The sequence below is a fragment of the Lepisma saccharinum genome, chromosome 26, assembly GCF_977018435.1.
Source record: "Lepisma saccharinum chromosome 26, izLepSacc3.1, whole genome shotgun sequence".
NCBI lineage: Eukaryota > Metazoa > Arthropoda > Insecta > Zygentoma > Lepismatidae > Lepisma > Lepisma saccharinum.
Genome location: NC_139254.1, coordinates 51,257,956 through 51,283,605, shown reverse-complemented (window position 1 = coordinate 51,283,605; position 25,650 = coordinate 51,257,956). Strand labels below are relative to the sequence as shown.

General features: G+C 38.7%; 1 protein-coding gene across 1 annotated transcript in view; it reads left to right on the top strand.

Moving 5' to 3' along the window:
• LOC145979562 (uncharacterized) overlaps window positions 1-25,650 on the top strand; it is a 339,077-nt gene that overhangs the window by 228,651 nt on the left and 84,776 nt on the right. Inside the window, exons 13-19 of the mRNA XM_083112535.1 lie at window positions 3,115-3,302; window positions 5,337-5,470; window positions 11,862-11,977; window positions 13,262-13,455; window positions 16,763-16,969; window positions 19,396-19,501; window positions 24,300-24,479. Of these exons, the coding sequence (XP_082968661.1) occupies window positions 3,115-3,302; window positions 5,337-5,470; window positions 11,862-11,977; window positions 13,262-13,455; window positions 16,763-16,969; window positions 19,396-19,501; window positions 24,300-24,479 (1,125 nt within the window). The remainder of the gene's footprint in view (window positions 1-3,114; window positions 3,303-5,336; window positions 5,471-11,861; window positions 11,978-13,261; window positions 13,456-16,762; window positions 16,970-19,395; window positions 19,502-24,299; window positions 24,480-25,650) is intronic.

Below are 25,650 nucleotides of genomic sequence, written 5' to 3'. Positions count from 1 at the left end.
TGAAACTACTAAATTTATTTTAAAATACCACCCTGTAGGTAGCCATTGTAACACGAAAAAAATCAACATTAAATTGAATTATTTATGGGTTGTAGTAGTTATTACTACTTATAGAAGCTATTTTTAGAACAACATTTATTCATAGAACAAATTAAAAACATCAAAATTAATAGAACAAACTAAAACAACTTCGCGAACAACATGAGTACTAAGTTTGTAATTACCATTTTAATATCACACATCAAGAAGATCAACGAAAAATGTTTCTAAGTGAATATGTTGCTTCTGTATCTCTTTTGAATGGTATCAATGTTTATATTTCATTGTATTTTATTACACTCATGTTTGTCTAGGTTCAGTTGTGAACTATTTTACTCATCTGTTACTGATTATAGATTAGATCATAGATTAGATTAGATTATATATTGGTAAACAAGGAAGTAAATAAGATAGTGAACAACATTAAAGTAATACCCAGTGAGAACTTAGACAGTACCAACCACATGCTACTACTAGGAGATGTGAGGAGATGGAAAATAAATGATTCAAGGGACGAACAAGAGAGAAGGATGTAAGATGATAGAAGAGAAATATCAAGAAATATTGTGAACAAAATTGCCAAGAGATGAACCCAAAGGAGTAGAAACAGAATGGACAAGATTTAAAACAGAATTAGTACAGGCAGCCGAAAAGGTATGTGGAAGGACAAGCAAGAAAAGAAAGAAGAAAGAAACATCATGGTGGAATAAAAGAACTAGAGAGGAAGTGAAAAACAAAAATGATGCATTTAGAAAATGGCTTAAATTAAATCACAAAATGCATGAAAAGAGTACGTGGAAAATAAGAAAGAGGCAAGAACAGTAGTAAAGGAAGAAAGAAAAAACTGGATGGAAGAATGGGCCAAAGTGCTAGAAGAAGATGTAGGTGGGAACAAGAAAGTATTGTATGGATTAGTGAGAGAGAGAAGACAGCTGTAAGCTAAGGGATGAAAGGGGAAACATTGTAGAAGAGGATTAAGAAATAAGGAGAATGTGAAGAAATCATTTCGAGAAATTGCTGAATGTGAAAAATGGAAATAAACATGAAGAAGTGCAGGAAAAAGAAAACATGAAAGAAAAAGTTAATCTCACATGGAAAGAAGTGGAGGAAGCTCTGAAGAGAATGAAGAGAGGTAGTGCACCTGGAGTAGATGAAGTGCCAGTGGAAATTATACTAGAAGCAGAAGTGATTGGTGTGCAGTGGCTGTACAGAGTGTTGAAAACAGTGTTGTAAGAGAGTGAGTGCCAAGAGATTGGACAAAGGGACTAACAGTGTCCATATTCAAGAAGGGTGACAGAAAGGAATGTAAAAACTACAGAGGAATAACACTTATGTGCCACTCAGCAAAGGTGTATGAGAAAATAGAGAAAAGAATAAGGAAGTAACAGAGCTGAACATGAGAGAGGAACAGTATGGATTTAGAAGAGGCAGATCAACAATAGACCTGATATTCACCATAAGGTAAATGCAGGAAAGGCACTACTAGTGTGGAAATGATTTGATTATGGCATTCCTAGATATAGAAAATGCATACAATAGCATGGACAGAACAAATATTTGGGAGGCTCTAAGAGAGAAAGGAGTTGAGGAAGAGATAGTGTGTAGAGTGCAGAGCCCATACAAGGCCAAACAGAGCTGTGTGAAGACACCAGTGTGAAGAACGGAGTGGTTCAGTATAAGTAATGGACTAAAACAGGGAAGTGCTCTTTCCCCACAGCTCTACATAATTACAATGGATGCAATTAACGAAGAGGTGGGGAAGAAGATAGGAGAGGAGGAGATGAAGGCTCTGTTGTTTGCTGATGACTTAGTAATATGAGGGAACAGGGAAGAAGAAGTACAGAGACAGCTTGATAGTTGGAATGAGGAAATCAGAAGAGCAGGAATGAAATTCAGTGCAGAAAAGAGTGAGGTGCTCATAACTACAAGAAACAGAGCCAGAAATGAACCAAGAATAAAGATGGACACGGAAGAGTTGAGGGTAGTGGAGAGCTTCAAATATCTAGGAAGCATAATTGAGAGATGTGGAAGAATAGATGAGGAGGTAAACAGAAGAGGACAAATGGGTGGTGGACTATATCTAAGTATTTGAAGATTAATATGGAACAGGGATGTGCCTATGAAATGCAAGAAGGTAATATATAACACATACTATGTGCCAATAATTATGTATGGAGCAGAGACTTGTGCAATGACAGAGAGAGACAAAAGAAAGGTGCAGGCAGTGGAGATGAAATTTTTAAGGAGTATATTGGGGAAGACTAGAAGGGATAGAATAAGGAATGAGGAGATCCGACAGACAGTGGGTGTGGTGAAGCTGCAGGACAGGATAGATTAGGCACAGATGAGATGGTTCGGACACATGAAGAGGATGGATGCAGAAAGACTGTTAGTAAGAGCTTACAATGCACAAGGGGTGGGAATAAGGCCAAAGGGGAGACCAAGATGTCGGTGGAAAGAACAGATAGTGAAGAGTGTTAGGAGAAGAGGACAAGATTGGAACACCATGGAAAGAGAGCAGTAATGGAACACCAGGAAAAAATGGAGAGTCTTGACTTCTATGCCAACCCAGCCAGAGACAGAAACTGGCAAAGGATGATGATGTTACGGTATGTCTTATCAAATATCTTGTCTTTACAACTTGCATTTGTATGTAATGTACAGACCGATATTTATGTAAAAGTGCTGTAATAAGGTAGCAATGCTGTTCACAGTAGTATAACGTCTATGATAATACTATTATGACTATCCAAGTGCAACAACTGAACCTGTAGCTGATGAAGAGATGATAGTGTCACTAGACGACTGTTGTTCAATGTTCTCCGATGAAGATTTTTGTTGTTACTGTTAGCTATATATCTCACCAGCAAGGTTGACCCTGACCCTCCTTCACCCTCACACACCCTCATCCTCATGACTTGCCACCACCCTCACACATCTTCCAGAAGGTGAGGGTGAGGTCTGTTCTCATGAACTTCATCCTCTGGATGGTGAGCACCTCTAATGCTGCCTATGGCTGTATTCTCCATGACAAGATTAGAAAGTTCTGTAACAAATACATTATCTTTCCCACAGGCTTGGCTGGATTCCCAGGCGAGAAAGGCAACCCTGGATCCCTTATATTCCCACCTGATAATCTCATCATATCTGAACCTGGAGACAAGGGGATGCGAGGCCCTCCTGGAAGGGTAGGGAGGAATGGACCCGTGGGACCACCTGGTTATTCAGGCCCACCAGGGATACCAGGTCGAAAGGGAGAAAAGGTAAGGAAATACTATTTTGTAACCACAGTTGAGCCAATATTTCTTGTTCTTTAGTTTTAAATATGAAGATAATTTCAAAAGAATTAATTACATGCTCATAACTGTATTCCTTGGTAATAGTCTCTAGCCAAGTACAGCATATGTGGCCAAATTTCTGGCAATTTTCTCAAGCCCTCAGTAGAATAGGTTTATTATTATTATTATATATATATAGGATAAAAGGAAGGAGGGCCACAAGGGCTAAATAAAAAGTGAAAGAGGAGAGAGGAAACACTCACCGGACACAGAAAAAATTCAAATTTTCGTGATGGTATGTCACATCTTCAGGAGTAGAGAGACGTTGTAGAACTTGGTGACAAGAAGGAAGAGTAAGCATGACCTGCAGTGTTGCCAGGTACCAAAAAAAAGTGTTGCCAGTGCCACAAAAAATATATATAGATGGTTCTTTCGCCAGGCTTGTTGAAAACTGTGAGTGTTGGGGGGGGGGGGGTTGGTTAGGGAAAGGTGGTGGTGAGGGGATGAGGGGCATTACTGGGTGGCCTTGTTCAGGCCTGGGGGTGTGGTTGCATTCATGGTCGATATGTAGACCCTCTCCCATCTTCTACGTATTGAGGTGTTGGTGGATTGGGGCAAGGAGTGGACGATCGCTACCTGGAAGCAGTCATTAAAAGGAATATTGTGATTGGTGTGAATGGCAACAGCAAACAAACCACCACAACCACCGCTCCTCTACCCAAAACCTGGACTGTGTGTTTATATTACCAATAAACTGCCCTAAGGCCTGCACTATGTCATCGATAATCTTGAAATGACATTCTTGTAGAAGCTCTTGTAGCCTCTGAAACAAGTCATAGTCGCAAGAACTCATGTCTAGTCTGTAGGAGGATGCTTTAGCACTCTCCAGTCCCACTGAGTTTGCAGCACGGCACCTTGAGCACAATTGGATGTATTTCCAGAAGCATTGGTCATTTCCAACATAAAGCTAGACGAAGTTGATTCTCCAAAAAGTTACTGTAATACTCAAATCTCATCCCCTTTTATACCCTATAAGAGCTAACTGTAGACCAGATGAACGAGAACAAGTCTCTGCACAAGTAGTGATGCGAGACGGCTCCACCAATGAACAGTGAGAGAAACGGGATTGCATAATGGACGACTGGAATTACCCGCTTTCCCTGCTTGGATCTGCAGCGTTCCAAACTATTGAAACTGATAATACCATACGCACATGGCAAACGGACTGTATTTTTGTCTCCAGGTCTGTACGCTTGGCTAAGAATTTCTTAGAGAAATATTAGGGATAAAACAGCAAGTGCGAATCTTGATAAGCTGTACATTTAGCGTACGGACTAAGGTCTGGACCGTACATCCCTACATGCCATGAAATTTCCGTACATGTACAATCAGGACCGTACAATTGGCAATGCAGCACTTTCACCACTCAATTTCCTTCCTCCTCCTCTGCCGCTATGCGTGGCCCTGCTCCACAGTTAGCTGGGACAAGGTATAGATAAAAAATTTAGATATTAACTCAATAAAATGTCTAAAAGTAACAATAAACTTTCAAACAACACAAAAGTAAGTGTGATCTTCTGATGACTAAAATTGTGATCACCCCTTGAGACACATCTAAAATGTATTTAAACCTTTGTTAAACCTAGTGGGTGCCAGTAGCAAATATATAATTTTAAAAAAAACTGCCACCACAAGAGAAAGTTGTTAAAAAGTTTCTTTTTTAAATTTTTTATGTTCACTTTATGCATAGATAGGCTAATTGGGACTGGACCTACAATTTAAAGTGGGATCCGAACCACTGTGTGCCCTCACTGGGTATCAAACCCGGGACCCCTCAATTACAAGACATCTATGTTACCACTATGCCATTGGGGAGACACCTAATAGTTGTTAATCCACTACTCTGTTACTTCACAGTCTCAGTAATAATCTCAAAAACTATCAGATAATAATAAAAGAAAGCTTTCATGTTCCATGTGGTTGCAATGACAATTGCTACAAATTAACTTGCTATTTCAGGGCAATTATGGAGATCCTGGAATTCCAGGTCTAGATGGAAGGCCTGGAGTAGATGGACGATCAGGTGCAAGAGGTGATGATGCTACAGTACCAAAGGAGTTCCTTCGTGGAGAACCTGGATTGGATGGCTTTAGGTGGGTACAGTGTTCTGTTATTATTTATCTTTCAAAGTAAAAAAATTGTACTACTTAAGGATATAAATTGTTATTCTTGAAATGAAATGTTATGCTAGTCAAGTCATTGTAAGCAATATTATCAGAGAGATTTCCTTCATGATAGGTGTTTAGACAACTTTAAATAGCACATTTATGCCTTCAATATCAAATCAATTCATCACAATTTCATTCATTCTGTTTAGTTGATTCTGAAATGAACTCTTTCTGAGCATAAGTGATACATGAGGTTTTTTATGCTCAGCAATTCCTGCCTCAATCATCTGCATTTCAACGACACAGTGAGCATAACACTTTTTGAACATTTAATAATTTCCAATTTCTCTATATACAAGAACTCATCACTCCATTTACTCCAAGTTACAATGAAAACAGCATTGGGGGAGAAAAATACGTTCGATTGCCAGCTTACATAATTTTCCTCCATATTTTCAATTTCCACAGCCAGCTTCCATGGCAGAGTGATTAGCATAACATTCTGAGATTCGAACCCGCTCATGAGGGTTCTTTATGAGTGCCTTGCATCTCAACCACATCTAATCTCTAAAGATTTGGGGGATCGTAAATAGGCTAATCCTACCTTGAGCACTCACTAAGCGAGAGGGACGTTTGTTCCAGTAAAGGGGGGCAAGCCCCTGTGAAATAAGAGCACATGCACATTCAATTTAAACACTTCACTTGACTGAACAGGCGGGTGAGGAAAGACATAGGAGATGTTCGTTACCTGTAGCCCTGTTGGAAGATCTTGTCCTTGGTGGTCCTCGCTTCGACAGTGTCCTAACCTGTAATAAAACACAACTAGGGAGCGTTACTCGGTTTCTCCCAAAACTTCCCTAACGTAATCCCGATTTCTAAGCGATCACTTCCACTCGTAATTCTCTCCTTTTCCTTTTCACATCTACTATTTAGGAGCTCATTTGCTTAGACTTAATTCGATGTAAAACAGAAAGCGTGACTCTGGAGCTCACTAGCAATTACTGTATTCGATGTAAATCTAAAGGCAACTAAGAATGAGATTTTCTCACGTGGACTATTTATTCGGAATTTGAACTGTTGATCGCTAAATCTTCTCTCTTCATAAACTTTTGTCTTCTCGTTTAATATCTAAGAAACTAAAAGTTAAAATATACAAAACAGTAATTTTGCCTGTAGTATTATATGGATGTGAAACTTGGTCCCTTACATTGAAAGAGGAACATAAATTGAGAGTATTTGAAAATAAGATCCTTAGGAAAATCTTTGGACCTAAAAGGGATGAGGAGACAGGTGACTGGAGAAGGTTACATAATTTAGAACTACATAATTTGTATTCATGTCCAGATATTATTAGAATAATCAAATCAAGAAGACTTAGGTGGGCAGGCCATGTGGCACGAATGGGAGAGGAAAGAGGAGTTTACAGGATTCTTGTTGGGAAACCTGATGGTAAGAGACCTGTAGGAAGGCCAAGACGAAGATGGAGGGACAACGTTGAGATGGACCTAAGGGAAATCGGTAGGGATGGAAACAAGTATATAGAACTTGCTCAAGATAGGGAAAGATGGAAGGCCTGTGTTGCTGCAGCCATGAACCTTCGGGTTTAAGAAGGCTAGGGAGTTAGTTAGTTAGTTAGATTCCTAAATCCGTTGCCTCGAGCGCATCTCTCAATAACTGTGTTTTTTAGTGTAAAGCTGTGTTTGCTTATTTCCCCTGCAAGTTCCGGTAGGATTCGCATCAGCGGATTTTTCAAGATCCGCTGAAGGTTGCCGATGTTATATGTTTGAAGGAAGCTCTTTCCAGCTTCTTCCATAACACCTTTATGAAGTGATTAGCTTATTAATTTATGACACTCGGGGTCCTGGGTTCGAGTCACGCCTGGGCATGATACGATAGGTGTTTAGACAATTTTAAATAGCACGGCCTTCAATATCAAATCAATTCATCACGTCTCATTCATTCTATTTACTTGGTTCTGAAATGAACTCTTTCTGAGCATAAGAGATAGATGAGGTTTTATATGCTCAATGCATAGGCAATTGCTGCCTCAACCATTGTTGCCAGCTTACATTATTTTCCTCCGCAAACTCCACATATTTTCAATTTCCACAGTCAGCCTCCATGGCAGAGTGGTTAGCATAACATTCTGAGATTCAAACCTGGACATGAGGGTTCTTTATGAGTGACACTTCATCAATTTCATCTTATTATCAATCATCCCCATTGTTGCAATTAGCCAAAAGTGACAGAAAAACAACACTAAATATCAATAATCAAAATCAAATTTCATTTTCCACAGATTATAACTATTGCTACTTCACACAACCTATCTTGATTGTGAACTATGAACTTCAAATTATGCGACTGTGAGTTCATGTCTTTATTTCTCTGCAAATAATTAGAGATTTCATGGTGACTTTATTGGAAGACATCCATGTGTTCCAGTACACCAGTGAATTATTACAGGCTAACAAAGCTGTGGCTCCTGGAAGCCTTTTTGGTAGAACTATCACAGCCGGGAAATGTCTATAACTAATTTATTCTGTAATTGTTGACATTCGTACTTACCTATTCTGCATTGCGAAAGATTGTTTAACAAGAGATTTCGCTTTTTTTTTAACGAAATTAGTATCTATTGTCGACATATCGAGTAATTATTGTTCGTTCTTTTTCGCATCCTGAACACGCAATATGGCGGGCATATCTTGACTAGCATTGTGTTTCAAACGGAAAAGCAGTGTTTCAACCTTCTTAACAGAAAAAGTCCCACATAGCCCCAAAAACCATTCCCACATAGCCCCAAAAACCATTCCCACATAGCCCCAAAAACCATTCGGGATAGTATGACCATCCACAAATAGCCCCCAAACTATTCACGATAGCCCCACACACCATCACGGTAAAGTTAGTTTAGGTTGCTTTAGGTTGGGCAATATAGTGAAAAAACTGTGTGTTGGGAAACACTTACCAGGGGATTACGTCATCAGATGCTCACAACATCTGGTTCAAGTACATGGATGGAAATGCAAGCAACAGCTTTCGTGCATCGGACAGACATTATTATAGAAAAATACATGATTTAGCAGCCAAATACATTGAAAAATGCGAGAAAACACCTCTACGACCTTCCAAAATTACACAGAAACTCAATTCCGTAAGTGCTTTCTCCTGTAAATTTGAAGAAATCCATTTCTCGGCTATGACATTTTTACCGCCTTTTTTAATCACTTTTGATGATCTGTCTATTCTGTGCCAGGTGCCCTATTCAACTCAGATTTTATCATAGGCACGATAAGGTTTATTAGTCTAGCTATGGTTCTGTAGGAAAATTTGAGTGTAGAGAATTTTTTTCTCACCAATACTTAGATGGTGTCTTAAGATGTATTTTTGATTTGTATGAACATCCACCACCTAGTACATTTTCCTCCTATGATGTCATCACAGATGGTGTAATAAGAAAACAGCTCTTTGTAGTGTACCTAATTTATATTTGGAGAGCTTTCACCTGTCTCAGACGAGATAGAAAAACCTCATAAACCTGCAGAAGTTGACCCTTTTGCAAATATTTAGATGAACTCATGTTGTGGCGGGATCGTCATGAGAAGAATAGAGACAATGAAGATTTGCCACCTACAAGCAGAAGTGCTAGGGAGCATTTTCTGAGATCTTGTTTCGACGCAGATCTTAAACGACACTGTATTAAGATTACTTGGTTGTTTGCATAGACCCTTGTGGATTTTGGATTTTAACTGGTAGAAGATGATTATGCTCCAGAACGATTTTACGGAAATATCCTGATGACTTTGTTAGGGTGCATAATTGGTAAAAATTTGTTAGATCTCCATGCATTTGTGGGGCACATGAATTAACCTGTTGATACTTTCGTAGGTGTGTCAGTGTCAGGGGATGGATTCAGCTTGTAAAAACCCATATTAGATAAAATCTGGAATTGCAATGTAATCACTCTTGCTAAATATTAATTTTAATGGTAGTTGGAAACCACTTTATTCATGGCATCAGTGCATTATGATTATTGACACAGTGGTAAAGTCGTTACTTTTTAGCACAGTGCATTACGATGCTAGGGGTCCCAGGTTCAAATCCAGGATTGGGCATGGGTGCTCTTTGTGAGTTCCCTTCATCAATATCACTATATCGTCATTCATCCTCATCTTTGTGACAAGCCAAAAGTGGCAGAAAAGCGAAGTAAAATAAACCAAAACATACAATCGTAGCCTTTTAATCAAGGGAGCCCAAGTTCGATGCCCAGTGAAGCCATGTAGTGGTTTGGACCCCCCTTTAACTGTAGGTCCAGTCTCGATCAGCCTTTCTGTGCATAAAATGGACTTAAAAACTTTAAAAAAACTTAAAAACAAACTCAACAGTAATATTGAATTTATTGCAATGTATTAAGTTAAAGTATCTATGGATCTTCATATGCGAAATAAAACTAGAAAAACAATAAACAAGAGATAAAATGGTTTACAAATCATCTCCATTCACCTTCTAAATAGAAATTACAAAGTACTGACTCGATTTCCATCAAAATCGTTCAAGCGTTAACAAAGATATGAGCTGTTTTGTGATAGAGTGGCCACCATCTTTGATGATGTCGTAGCGAGAAATTGTACCAGGTGGCGGATGTCCACCCAAGTCAAAAATACTTCGTAATACACGTACTAAAGATTGGTGAGAAAAAATTCTCTATACTCAAATTTTCATACAGAACCATAGCTAGGGTTAGGAATATATATATATATATATAAAAAGTGAAAGAGGAGAGAGGAAACACTCACCCGATGCAGAAAAACTTTAAATTTTCATGATGGTATGTCACATCTTCAGGAGTAGAGAGATGTTGAAGAACTTGGTGACAAGAATGAAGAGTAAGCATGACCTGCAGTGTTGCCAGGTCCAGAAAAAAAGTGTTGACAGAAGATGTGACATACCATCACGAAAATTTGAAGTTTTTCTGCATCCGGTGAGTGTTTCCTCTCTCCTCTTTCACTTTTTATTTAGCCCTTGTGGCCCTCCTTCCTTTTATCTTATTACATATACATATAATTTATGAACGTAAACATTAGCCTTGTAACTGTGAAGAACTTTTAGTTCAATGGAATCGTCACACTGTAATTGTTCGCGACAACCATTCATAATGCACAGCTCTTCATGGATGTATCCGATTAAAATCTTGTGCAATGGCATGCGAACTTCTCTCCCTAGATGTCATTTGATGCATTACCGATGCGCTAAACAAATTTTAAGGCATTTTTGTAACACCTCGAAAAGGAGCAAATTGGTACAAGAATTCAGTCATAACTTTTTACTGGTTAAAGATACATCAAAAAAACCTTCATCATTGCATTTCTCATGAAATTCTAGCCTGATTTGATATATCATATCACCCCCTTCTTATTTAAAATTCTAAAGTTGAATTCAAGATGGCGGACATCAAGATGGCCGCCGACCATGCGGGTGGCGTCAATGTGGTTCCCCCTTGGTCTGGCAACGATTGGTCATCACCATTTTCATGTTGCATGCTGCAGTGGCCTTGTACAGAGGGTGTTAAGTGACTTTTTTAGCCACCTTGTATATTGCTTTTAGTTTTGATAACATTACTTTCAATATATATCAAACTATTTTATTCTAAAAACTTATGTGGTTCCTTTAAGGTGTTCATACACCTCCCATAATTTTAATCAAATCCGATCAAAATATATGTTCTTGGAAAGGTTTTATAATGCATAAAAGGTAAAGTGTTCCCCTGTGCATAGCACCACGCCATGAAGGCGTATAGGGGGTGTGGGGGTAACGCCCCACACTTTCTTGATCCGGTCGTGAGTGGGGGTGATGTGATCAGCATCACGCCCCTGACCGCCTTTACCCCCCAGGGTTTCCCCCAGGTACCCATGTTATTCGACGCTGGGTAGGCGCCGGGGCCGCTTCCACCGTTAGAAAAGTTCCCGGATTTGAACCGGCCGGGGATCGAACCCGGGACCTTGAGCATGGTAGTCAGACGCGTTACCGACTGAGCCACTGCATAAAAGACACAAAATATATACATATAGTTGTGGTGGTCCAGTTGGTAGGGTATCTGAGTGCAATGTGGGAGACTCAGGTTCAATTCCCAGGGCGAGTGATTTGGGATTTTTTCCAATAATGTACCCTACATGGAGTTGTCACACTGGGGTTCACCCAGCCTCTAATAAATATTTGCCTGAGGGCAAATCTGAGGGACGGAGGGAAGGGAATCAATCAATCTTTTGGTTTTCAATTATTTGACAATCAAGAGTTTTGTTAAACAATTTTTGAAACACCCTGTATTTTTTAAAAAACATGTACAGTACGTTATTATGTAAACATGTTCTTTTTGTAGGGGCCAAAGGGGAGACCCGGGAGATGATGGGAGCATAGGAGAGCCTGGAGACAGAGGAGATTACAACCTAGACACTAGGGGAGACAAGGGCATTAAGGGAAATTATGGAGATCCAGGTAAATATTTTAACTTCGGCGGATTTCATACAGTTAAAATGTGGACTCATTTATTAATTAATATTGGTAGTTTTGATCATTTTTTATGGTATATGAAATTTTTCACATTAGTCATATGAAAATTTAATTTTGCAGTCTTTGTCCTGAGATCTGGTAGATATAGAAATTTGAATCGGCGCATTTAAAGTAACATAAACCTCATATATTTTTTTTTGTTTAGCTGAATTACTATACAATGCCACTTCTGTGCTACAATATAATGAGCATATATAGATGAAAGAAGAAACTTTTAGCCACTAACGTACAATATATTCATCATTACCAACACAGTGCCTTATGTTAAATTGTTCTACAAAATTAAACTCATTCAATACAAACAAAATTCAATTTCGCTCCATGTGTTAGACAACATCTTCTCAGTCACCAACTTTTGTTATGTTAGGACATCTGGAACTTTGTCCTTACCGTATCCCCCACAGACAGAAAGTCTAGGGACATAATATCGGGAGAACAAGAAGGTCATCCCTCCTAATCCAGCAGTTTTGGAAGGTGTCATTCAAGTAACAACAAACCAAAATGTGGAGATTTTGTCTAACACAGAGAGAAATGAGTATTGTTTAGTCATTCTCCATGCAACAAATGGCACATTTCATGAAAAAATTCTCCAAACTTGTGATTTTTGTGGACATTTAAAAAATGCAAATGCAACATGCCTGTGCCTAACATAACAAAACGTTTTTAGTTTTGGCACCATTTCCAAAAAAGAAACCACATGTCTCTACCTAGCATACTTTTTATTATAAATGTTTGAAATCAGAGTAAGAGCAGTATATCATAATAAAATGTGCATACCAATTTTGTCCAAGTTAATTAATATACCAGACTGAAAACATTAAATGGTAAGGAAGCTTTCAGACCTAGATGACACCCACAAACGACAAGCAACATGTGTCACTTGTAAAAAAATCTTCAGAAATAAATGCAGCCTTTCATACCAGAATGACACAACAAGCCACACATGCCACTTATCACTTGCATGTCATTTGGACGGGGCTGTTTTCTCAACATGCATCATGTCACCTCGGTTTGTTGCTCATGCTCACCCAGTGAATGATTTTTACAGTTTGTGGTCATGTCGCTTGTGGCTTCATCACATTTGTCATTTGTGCTTTGTCACCTTAACCTGAAAGCTCCGAAACACTTAAAAATGTACCTGTTTAAGTTGATTTCTGTCTGCACAAAACTTTCATAATGCTATGTTTATGTGTAATCTCTATATAATAGGGTATCAGGGATTACAAGGCCGTCCAGGATTAGCAGGGGACCAAGGCTTTCCTGGTTACCCAGGACAACAGGGAGCGCCAGGGCTGGCAATTCCAGGGCCATCTGGGGTGAAGGGCTATCCTGGAATGCCTGGAAATCAGGGTCCAAGAGGGACTCCTGGCTTTCCTGGAAGAGCTGGATTTCCAGGATTGGAAGTAAGTACAATAAAACTATGCATAATTTACAATTACCCCAGTTGTCTTTCATGAGCAAATTTTGAATGGCAGTGTACCATTGATTTATTTAATTTTGGAAATTTATTCCATACATTTTTTAAAAAAAGAAATACACTAAATAAAATCTTAGAATATGAAGAAACTTGAGTAAATGTGGATCATTTTTTTGTATTATTATTATTATTATTGTGAAATATGCATCCATAAATAAGAGTATGTCCCGCACCGCAGCCATGCAGTACTTTGGGCTCCAGCTATGGGATGTATGCAGTTCGAGTCTTCTGGGGGGAGGGTAACAACCTTTCTACAGAGATTTCGGCCTGTGTATGGCACATCCATCGTGAGGAAATTAGGGAGCTATGAATGAGTAGCGTAACCTGGTCGTGGAAATCTACAACAATGACTGGGGGTTCATTGTGCTGACCACACATCACCCCGTAACATGTTGGATGATCACCAACCTCTGCTGAGGCATATGGGAGTGAGTCTGAGCAATCTGTAGGTAGGGTAGGACTTGGCCCTCACTGGCTGTTGCACCATGGGTTGTTGTTGTTATTATTTTTAGTAGTAGTAGTATTACTGTTAGTATTAGTATTATTGTTAAATTATAGTGTTCCATGCTGACTCTAATTTCAGAGCAAGTCTGTAAATTTGCAGCAAATTGAAAGCAAAGGTACTAATTACCAACATTTGAAATTGCAGTAAGTTCTAACTGTAACCTGCAGCTAACTTGCACGATAAGTCTCAAGGCTTGCTGCAAGTTAACATGGAACTTGTAAGGCAAGTGTTAAAGTCTCAAGGGCTTGATACAAGTTAACCTGAAACTTGCAAGGCAGGTGTTGAAACTTGCAGCAAGTTGACCACAATTTTGCTGGGCAACTAATACCAGCAGTTGGTGGGTCCGAATAAGGTAAAGAAGTAGTAGGAAAAAATGGTGTATCAGAGAAAATTAAACCAATAGTTACACATACTTATTAGAAAATGTGGTTTCTAATAAGTGTGTGGAACTATTGATATGAGGTTTTAAGAACAATCAGGGATTGATTATCTTCAGGGATTCAGGAGATAGTGGATGCAAATGATAGTTCCGAAAACTTCAAAGCTTCTCCAGAAATCACCTGGCCATTTATCCAAAAGAATATCTTCATTTCAGTCCCTGAAGTTTTCCGGTGCATTTTTGTACCAGTCCAGTGGTCAGTTTGTACGTGGAGGCTATGAAGTTCACCTGAAGATGTGAAAAGTTGGCCCTTCTTGAAATGTAGTGTTACAATAGGTAAAGAATACACTATGTAAAAGCTTACTATTAGACAAACTTGTGGGGCCTCCTCAATGGCATAGTGGTAATGTCGTCACCTTGTAATGAAGGAGTCTTAAGTTTAATACCCAGTGAAGACTCATAGTGGTTCGGATCCCACTTTAAAGTGTGGGTCCAGTCCTTATTAGCCCTACTGTACATAATGTTGTGTTGCCGCAGTCGAATTTGTTCATGTTACCATTTGAAAATAGAAAGCGCAACGTCTGCGTGTGCATACGTTATCTATGACTCGCACAAGATTGAGAATGTTCGAGAACTAATTTAAATTTCTTTAAGACAACAAAATTAATCATTGTATAAACAGTTTTGGCTTTGAAAAAATATATTAGAAAGGTATGTTATTTACAACTTTAACTATTTTATATAATTATTGTAAACATCTATTTTGCATGTCGTAATTATGTAAATCTATAGAAACCTGTAAATATCCACCAAGTTTCCTTGGTTTTTTGTAGTATAAAAGGAAGCTAATTTTCTGTATATTTCGGCTATCTTACTCGATTGCCGGTATCACAAGTTTACCTTGTAGGGAAAACTGCCTGCTCTTCGGAGGCTGCAATTTGCTTGGGTTAGTTTCTCAAACCTGCTGCTTCGGCTCTAGTTGCTTGCGATACCGAAAAGCAATCGTGACTAATCCTGGAAGGGTAACCCGTTTCGAATTTGTCATAAAAATCTGCATCAGTTAACCTAAATCCAGGATTGCCAAGAATTAAGTATTAATGTATATTGTGCATTAATGTTAATAAACTCGACTTTTGTTGGAAGAAAGTTCCATACCTTTTCATTGTTAAACTAAGGAAAGGTATTAAAATCCTACACCAATGACCAGGTTAGGGTCTGTAAGATAGTTACCCTAACAGCTATCTGAGAAGTCTGATCCTGGGTAACATAGTAATTAAACTAGACCCTACAAGACCGAGAAGGTGCGTGTCAAAGTGGACTTAAAACACAAACCCAGTCAATAAACAAACTTGTAGATTACAAATTATTGAAATGCAAGAAAACTATGTGTAACATAGGAATTGTAGCTTTCCTGGTGACATGAATCAAACTCATGTTCTTGGGTTATCAACCAGGTTAACTCCATGTTAACATCCAACATTGCGAGTGCATACATTGCTCTTATCATCAGGGTACCATGTGGAACATTATGTGTTGGTAAGTTCTCCATTATGGTTATAAATAGTGCTGAAATGTTCAACTTGCCTTAGTATTAAAGTCATATTGTGATGTGTGTATTACTAACAGCTAAATAATGAAGATCTAAGATCAATTACTTAAGTGTGTGAGTACGATTTGTCAATCAAAACAATGTTTCAGAGGTCATGACTGCCGCCTTCTTCAGGTCAATGTGCATTCTTAGGCACCAAACATGGTGTCACGTTAAGAAAGTGTTAGTTGAGGATACAGGTTAAAGGTTATGGTAAAAAACACTTACTTAAGAACCCGCATTGTAGCTATAAAAAACATCATTCTGTCCACACACAAATCTAAAACCGCGCATATCACAATCTAAAACCTCATAAAAGAAAAGTCCGAAGTGGCTGTTAGGAGCAACACGGCCAGTGCTTGATAGAAGCGAATGTGCAGCGTATGCTCAACATGGAGAAGGAAGCAAACTTCCCCTCCTTAGTTTTCGTCTCATGAAACCCATGCGTCACCAGTCCAAGGTAAACTCGATTTCCGCCTCAGCAGATCTTTTTTTAAAGTTCTTCATTAATTAGTATTAATGTACTGAAATGAACTAGTCCTGTCTGTGAAATGGCTTGTCTGAGAACTTTTTAATTTTAGTTTCCAAGAAGATGGTGGCGGCAGTAGCCACTGAAATTAATGGAACTTCATAAAAAAACACTTGGTGAATATGTGAGTACTTTATTTCAGCACGTTAATTTGGTGTTGTGTCTTTTCTTCCCTGAAGAATCATCTTAGTATACAAAGATGTTTGTTTAGAAACAAAACCTTTTCTTGCAGGGCCTTCCTGGAGGAAAGGGAGAGATTGGTGACCCAGGGCTTAACATTCTAGTAGGGGATGTTGGGCTGCCAGGGTTTCCAGGGCAAAAGGGAGAGCGTGGCAATGAAGGGCCTCCTGGATTAAATGGTCGGTCTGGCTCTGACGGTTACCCAGGTCCTAAGGGTCCTAAGGGAGCACCTGGATTACTTGGCAGAAGTGGTGCGAGAGTAAGTATATGCCAACAAGCTTAACCCCTTCCAATTCACCTATAAATCCCCCCTCCCCCTCCAAACAGGTCAGCCTTACCCTGTGGCCGAGTGGTTAGCACATCGCGCTGCGATGCCAAGGGTCCCGGGTTCGAATCCCAGTCGGGCTTGGTTGTTTGTGAATGTCCATTCATCAATTTCATCATTTCATCACTCATCCCCATCTTCGCAAATTAGCCAAGAGGCACAAAACATGAAGTAAAATAAACTAAATCAATCAATCAATCAATCCAAACAGGGTCAAAATCGCCAATTCACTTGTGTTCATGCTGCTTCTGCATTACTTGTTACAAGGTAGACTGGATATGACTGTCCCAGCACAGGCCATTAGGGCTTTTTCTTTTATTAGTTACATGAAATGTTAGTAGTATCCGGATGTCCCACTCCATGTCCCGAAATTTTGAACAAATCTAAATTCAAAAAATGTTATTGTATTATTATGTTATGTGTTACATATACTCCCTGTTTATGAGTACTTCAAAGTACTGTTTTCAATGGAGCAGATTAGTGTTCCTTGATAGTGCAGCTATAAAAGCATAGATTGTGATTTTGTTGTTTCTTTGTTATTTATTGTTACTTATATATTGTTATCATTATTATTATTCTATGTGGTTATTTTATGTTTTGTGTCTTTAAAGTGATGTGCAAAATGTAGTTTGTGATTAGAACTATTGTATGGTCTGAAAAATAATAGTGATTATTTCCTTCCTCTGTCAATGCAAAATTATAACAAGGAACTCAGCAGTTTCAAATTATTGAAATAATATAGATGGACTATTGTCCAAATCCCAGCCGACAGTCGACCCAGGTTATAGCAAGAGAAATGTACATACACTACTTTGTAAGAGCATGATAGTAAGTCAAGCGCACAATGGTCCCGATACTTACAAAAAACCTGTCAATAAAGCATTGGCATTGGCATTGGCATTGTTAGTAGTAGAGTGAAAATTTGAATCTCCTTACTACAGATACAAGAACCAAAGCAACTTGTGTTTTCAATCAAACATAAATCATTATTGTGTGGAAAGCACATTACCACATCAAATAATGTCCCTTCTGGGGTATGAACTTTTACACTTTTCAATGTTTTATTGCCGGTAATGACTATCATTTACGAGAGCTACAAGAAAATGTACGCTTATAATCGGTGAAAAATATACATGTTTGCAACATGATAACATGGAGAAAGTAAAGAACCGTATCACAAATTCCATGTTCACAAAATGACTGCTATGGGAATGTAGAAAAATACAAAGAATTTTGGCATAAATCATTGTATGTAACTGATGTACTCTTAAAACAATGTGCAGAATTATGTAATAAGCCATAAACGTCTTCTTGTATGTATGTATTGCTTGCATTGATTGATTGATTCATTGACTTATTAGCATCCATTCAACTTTACAAAAGTTTGGAATTGTCAGATTGTACATGTACATTTAGAACTCATCTATAAAATTATAGGCATAATATAATATTAAATACAATAGATAATATGAAATACAAGATATCGTATAAATAAAAGAGAATAAATGCATGCTCAATGTTAGTTTCTTGAGACAAATTGGCTAAAACTTTGTTATCTATATTCAATGTTTGCTTCATCTGCTATGACATTATGTACACACACATATATATATACACACAAACATATATTGAGCATTAAATAGTCACCTATACTTCTAGATAAATGGAATCAAACAGCAAAGGAAAGGTAAGAACCTAATGATAGGCCAGTTCTACTTTTGTTACATTATTGTTGTTATTCCTGCCACATACAGTGTCAATATACTCTTGCACTGTGTAAAAACAATGTTCCTTTAGGAATCTTTTTAGATGCAACTTGTATACTGGCAATGACTTTATGTTTTTTAATGTATTTGGTAGCATGTTAAATAAGTGTATAGCATTATATGTTACCCCTTTTCGGTAGAATTTGGTATTGTGTAATTCCATATGTAAGTCATTCTTTCCCCTGATGTTGTAGCTGTGGTAGTCCTTATTTGCTGTGTGTGTATTTTGTCAAATTGGTCTACTTGTACAGCAAGTGAACATTTTAAATGCAATCTTACATTTGAAAAAAGTGTTTAGTTTCTTTTAACAACCTAAATAGTCATTGCTAGAGACATACATATTTCGTTTTTGCAAACAAACAAACAAAAAAAAACCTACCTTCAGAAATGAAATCACAATTATGTCATTGGATGGGCATTCCCCCAAAAGCAAGAAGCTTAATTTGCACAGTGCTGAAATGTATTGTTTTTGAACCAAAATCTTGATGTTTTATTCACCTTAAATATGTATATCTAGTCATAGCATCTTGTAATCAATAAAAACTATAACTTGTAATAATCAATAGTTTAATGATAAAGTTCTATCTTGCTTAGGGAAGAAAAGGAGAAAGAGGTGAATATTTCCGAGGATCTCCAGGGTTGCCAGGTCCAAGAGGAAGACCAGGATTAATTGGAGTTTTTGGTCCTCTTGGGCCACCAGGTAAGTTCAGTGTCTGTAGGTTTCTGTGGGGTAATTCTTAACCAAATTGGATGAAAGGTCACATCTTCATATTATTAGCCAAGAAACTGCTTACAAAGGGTGGGTCCCCAGCTAATATTGGGCGATATATCATCCAGACGACATATTGCGATATTGAAAAAAATATTGTCCAGGCAGTATCAACTATACGATATATCATCACAATATTTTGGTGATCTATATCGTGTTGGCGATATATTGTCATGATATTTTGGCAATATATATCATGTCGGTGATATATCGTGATGATATTTTGGCGATATATTGTGTCGGCCATATGTCATCACGATATTTTGACAATATACAATGCCTTTTTCGGTCGAGTGGCCTGCAGCTAACTCGGCGGGAAATAAGATCACATCTGCACTTAGACCCATAGCTGTTCGCTTACTTGCCACTGGACGTATCAGTGCTTCATTATATCCAGATAGCTGGTGTCCAGTTTGCACGTGTTTGTGAAGTGTTAAGGTGTTAACAAGTGTTTTAGATTGTTTTGTTTTAGTTTACATATTACTGCTGCTTTTCTGCAGTCTAATAATGCCACGCTAACCATACAATTTAAAACAAAGCATTTTTATGCATGGACTCATACGTCATTACAAATTCTTGTAGGGAAGTTGAAATACGTTTTGCAGCAGAATTTCCAGATGTTCCCGTTTCACACAGAGACAGTGTTCGGATACGAGGTGTGGCTAGAAAAAAAACGGATTGATGTTGCTCTCCACATGCGGCAAGCACTTGAAAGTCAAGTGGTGCATGAGTGTATAACGTGATATCCTGCCTATCGACTGTGTGATTGCCCAGGGTGCACGGCGCTCTGTTCTGCTGTAGCTTGTGGACGAAGTGAACCGTACATCTGTGCTCCGTCGGAAAAAATGTTAAGTGTGAAATTGGAACAGCGTATCAATGTGAAGTTTCTTAAGAAACTCGGAACATCCGCCACAGAAACTTATGTTTTGTTAAAGGAAGTGTACGCAGAGATGAGTGTTTATCATGCACTCAATTGTTTGAGTGGTTTCAAAGGTTTAAAGAGGGACGAGAAGTGATCGCGGAAGACTCGCATCCTTGACGGCCTTGCACTTCACAAACGGAATCAAACATTGCAAATGTCAGTGAATTGATTCAAATTCGGTACCCGAAGATCAAACTGTCAACCAACATTATTTCATTATGGTGCTGACGAGCCTTCGTGAGCGAGTAAGAAGATGACGACCTGATTTGTGGAAAGCAAGTCATGGATTCTTCAACAGGGCATTGTCAGTCAAGGTTTTTTTGGCCAAGTATGAAATCCCAGTGCTAGAAAATCCATCCTATTTGCTGGATCTTGCTCCGTGCAACTTTTTTTTATTCCCAAAGGTCAAATCAGCGCTGAAAGGAATCAGATTTATGACCGAAGAATCTGTGAAAACAAAGCGACGGAGGTCATGAACATGGTTTCAGAAAATGATTTCCAGCACTGCTTCCAGCAATGGAAGATTCGTATGGAGCGGTGTATCGATAGTGCAGGGGAGTACTTTGAAGGGGATAATGTTCGTATTGTACAAAATAACCAATAAAAGATTTTGTAGCAACAGTCCGGTTTTTTTCTAGCCACACCTCATACTTGTGAACAAATTAAGGTAATCAGGGTCTGTTCTTGATAAGAAGCAAAGGGTAATACAGCGTGTGTTTAATGAGGAGAAAAGTTGAAGTATGATCAAAAATCGCTCCGGCACCTTGCACAAGCAACAGACATTTTCATGACATCTGGGTGGTGAGCTACCAAGCTTTCAAACCTGAAACCATACATTAGAATAATTGAGAGAATATATCAGGAGGAAAATTGAAGCAATTTTGGAAGATACATGTTAGTGAAAAATTCCTTTAAAAATGTCGTAAATGTGTGAATGGAGGAGGACATCAGTTCCAACAGTTAGTGTAACAAGGTACATGCTCATTTCAATTGTAACTGTCAATGTAATTGCACGAGCTTCTTTCATTATATAGCTAGCAGCTCCAGTTACACAGATATTGCATCCCATTTACCGGCAGATGCAATCATACTTTACTCCATGCTAACTATCAGGTGGTTATAATTAAAGTGACGGTGTTCAGAGTGGTATAGCACGGGCTGTAATGAGAGTAGCAGTCTGAAACTTCGTAGATATGCTAATGAAGCAATGCGCTCGCGAATTATGGAGAAAAAAAAAAAAAGTTCCAATTCTCGCCACCAGGGTAAAAAATGGCGCTGTAAGCAGTCAAAACTTGGTATAGTTACAGGAAAAGCACTATAAATCGCAGAAAACAATACTCTTTGTAATAAAATATCGCTACAATTTCACTATTCGAATTACATGAACATTACTAAAGGAAAAAGCAACAAGCGTCACCAACAACAACCAGGGAGCTCACACAATGGTTAGGCAATTTCACCGACTTTGACGTCAGAGTTATGGAAAATTCCACGTTTTGACTGCTTACAGCGCCGTTTTTTATCCTGGTGGCGAGAATTGGAACTATTTTTTTTTTTTTTTCATAATTCGCGAGCGCATTGCTTCATTAGCATATCTACGAAGTTTCAGACTGCTACTCTCATTACAGCCCGTGCTGTACCACTCTGAACACCGTCACTTTAATTATAACCACCTGGTACCATTCCTCGAGCAACTTGACCGAAAAAGGCACTGTATATCATGTTGGCTATATATCATCACGATATTTGGAACATTATTTGGAACACAATTTTGGAGATAGCTCTCACCTGTGTTGTTGCATTCTGCTGAATTTCGTCTACACTTTCAAAACAATTTATTTTGAAGGCTTTTTTTTCCATTGTTGAAACAGAAAAAAATCCGCTGGGGCCAAGTCTGGAGAGTAAGGTGGGCAGAGCACAATGGTTATCACATGAGCAGTGAAAAAGTGGCCGACAAGCAGTGATGTTTGGCTTGGTACGTTGTCATGGTGCAACACACAGCTCTTGTTTCTTTCCACAGCTAAGCCTTTTTCTGCATACAGCATTCCTCAAAATTGCAGGACATGACCTGATCCTGATGCAGACTTCCTCAGAAATCTCTCTGACAGTCAAATGACCAAACAGCAACAATGTGTTCATCGTTTGTTGATGTTGAATCTTCCTCGATGGATGTTGTGCCTTCTTTGAAATGCTGAAACCACTCATGACACTGCAATCGGCTCATACAGTCCCTTCCAAAGGCTTGCTGAAGTATTTGTCAAGTTTCACTTAAAGATTTCCCCAGTTTAAAGCAAAATTTCACACAAACATGCTGCTCCACCTGGTCCTTCATCTTCAATACTGTGAAGTGAACATGACGAGAGGTTACTGCAGTGGTTCTAACCGGACTATTGGTGACTGTAGCATGATGCGGCAAGTGACAGTGTGTTTCTGAAGGTTGCCGCTAGAGAATGCCACCTGCTGGAATTTGCTACAAACAATGGTTTGCGTGCTGTGACAAACGTCTGGTCTTTTTTTGAACAGACCACGTATCTTACCTTGTTTTTGTCAGGAAAACTGGATGGAAGAAAGCAGTTATTTCCTCATCAATCCCTCCATGGCATGCCATTGATAACACCACCCTGCATTTTGTAAAAAAGAAACAGATGATTTCAAATCAATATGTTATTCTGGAAGTATTTTGAATGCTGATCTTTGAAATGACATCCATTTTTTCCCATCATGTTAGGATTTTTCACAATATCACAATCAGAATTCTCATAATTGCCATTTTATTACACCTATTACATAACGCAACAAAATAAATTTCAGCAGGGGAAATTTCTGTTGTTTACAAACCAATAGGTGATTCTGGAAGTATATTGAATGCTGATCATGCACATGAGATCCACTTTCCCCATCACATCAGTATTTTTAACAATTTCACAATCAAAATTCTCATATTCACCATTCCATTACACCTGTTACAGAATGTAACAAAATAAATTTAAAGAAGGAAATTTCAGTTGTTTACAAACCAATAGGTGATTCTGGAAGTATTTTGATTGCTGATCACGCACATGATATCCATTTTCCCTCGCCACGCCAGGATTTTTCACAATTTCACAATCAAAATTCTCATATTTGCCATTCCATTATGCCTATTACAAAATGAAATAAAATAAATTTAAGCAAAGGAAATTTCAGATGTTTTCAAACCAATAGGTGATTCTGGACATAAATTTCATCCCATCATGTCAGGATTTTTCCTTAGATCAGAATTTTTCTCCACGTCATTAAGTTCAATCAACCCACTACATTGAGTTTTGGACATTTTGTGAAGGAAATTATTACGAGGGATTTCAAAAATGGAACTTACGTAATCAAGGTTTACAATTTTCATATCAATGTGTCTTGTGAAGATAGAAGGTGGATTTAATGCGTACTAGTTTATGTGCATTTATAGTTCAAAATTGGAGGATTTGTATTGTAGAAACTCAACATTTTAGCACCATCTAAACAGAGCCATCTATTGAGGAAATGATGGAACTAGAAATGATGGAACTAAACATTTTATTGTGAAATTAAGGCAGTTTGTATATTATTATTTTCTGAATAAACTAGAAGTGATGGGTAAATATGGATTTCATTTTTGGAATCGGCATGCTGAAATTATTCAGAGACTACAGTCATCTGTGAGTCATATCCAAACCCATGCAGGCCTGTGTAAATATTAATTTGCTGTGTGGTTATTTCAAAATTGAAATATGAAACATTTGTATATTTTGACACATTGTGATAAGATTGTCATTTCTTGCTGTTGCACAGGTGAAGATGGCGGCTATGGAGAGGCTGGTCTAAAAGGTCTGCGGGGAGAACCAGGAGTTCCCGGCAGGAGAGGGCAGGATGGGACTCTAGGAATTCCAGGAATACCGGGAAGAGATGGAAGAGCTGGGCTTCCGGGTCTACCAGGCTCGGAAGGTGATCGTGGAAGTATGGGAATTCCAGGTAAGAGCCACAATATCGATATCAACTGATACAGGTATATTAGTGTATTGGTTAATATGGAACATTACCAAACCAATATATCGTATAAAACCCCTACATGGCTTTTGGGATCGAATGTAGGATGTGTCAGTGTTAAGCATCTCGCCTCTACGAGAGATATCTTTTATATGTAAGGGGACTCACCTCTGTGAAATAAGGAGAAAACGAATGACATTCGTTGTGCAACACTTCTATTGACTGGACAGGGCGGGGTCATGATAACAATAGAAAGGATGTTCATTTACCTGTATATTCCTGTAGAGATGATCGTCCTCTGCCGATTTGGGTAGATAGGGCACAGTCCTGAAATGAAACATCTTTAGGGAACGCAACTCCCCGCTTATGACTCTAGCGTAGCACCGATATTCAATCTATCACTTGGAGACAACCACTGTTTACTCTATAACTTTCGGACTACAACTGGGGGGTGAGATCTGTTATCGCGATCTATTTAAAGGGGATTCAAATTTCCGATCATTAAAGCCATTGAGCCAGCTCCATCCTGTCGTTAACCGTACTCTCCACATAAAGTGTGACGTTTTTCTGTGCAATTCGTAATAAAAAGTATTACGTTTAAACTACGCGTAGAAAAGCCTCACATTTCCTCCTTCGTCGGTACGCCTTGCGTCTGTCTTGTGGTTTATTGGTTGTGCGAGTCACCGCTAGAGGTCTCTACTGGTCCTTGTTTTGTGTGCTGCGATTACGAGCGTGCAAGCTCAGCAGTCCCGATCCAGCTGGCACCCACGTAACCAGCCAGCGAGCCTGGAAGGAAAAGAGAGAAGGAGAGAGTATGACGCGTGTTTAGAACGGAACAGAAACTCGCTGGACGAGACTTGCCTATCCATCGCCGATTACACGCTGGGATATTGGACTCTCTCTATATTCGGACTACTACGTAAACTACCTCATTTTTATTGCACCGCTTGGAGTAAAGACTTGGAAGAACTGTATTTTTTGCGAAGAAGCGAATCTGGTTGAGCAGAGCTTCGTTGGACCTTAGGACAGCTCGATTGCCGTATTCTTCAAGGTACCATTCGCCATTAGGACCATTGAGTTACCGATGGGATTTGACAGAGAAGGAAGTTCGAGGGGCGTATCCAGATTCCATGCAAGAGTATGATGACTGTGCGAG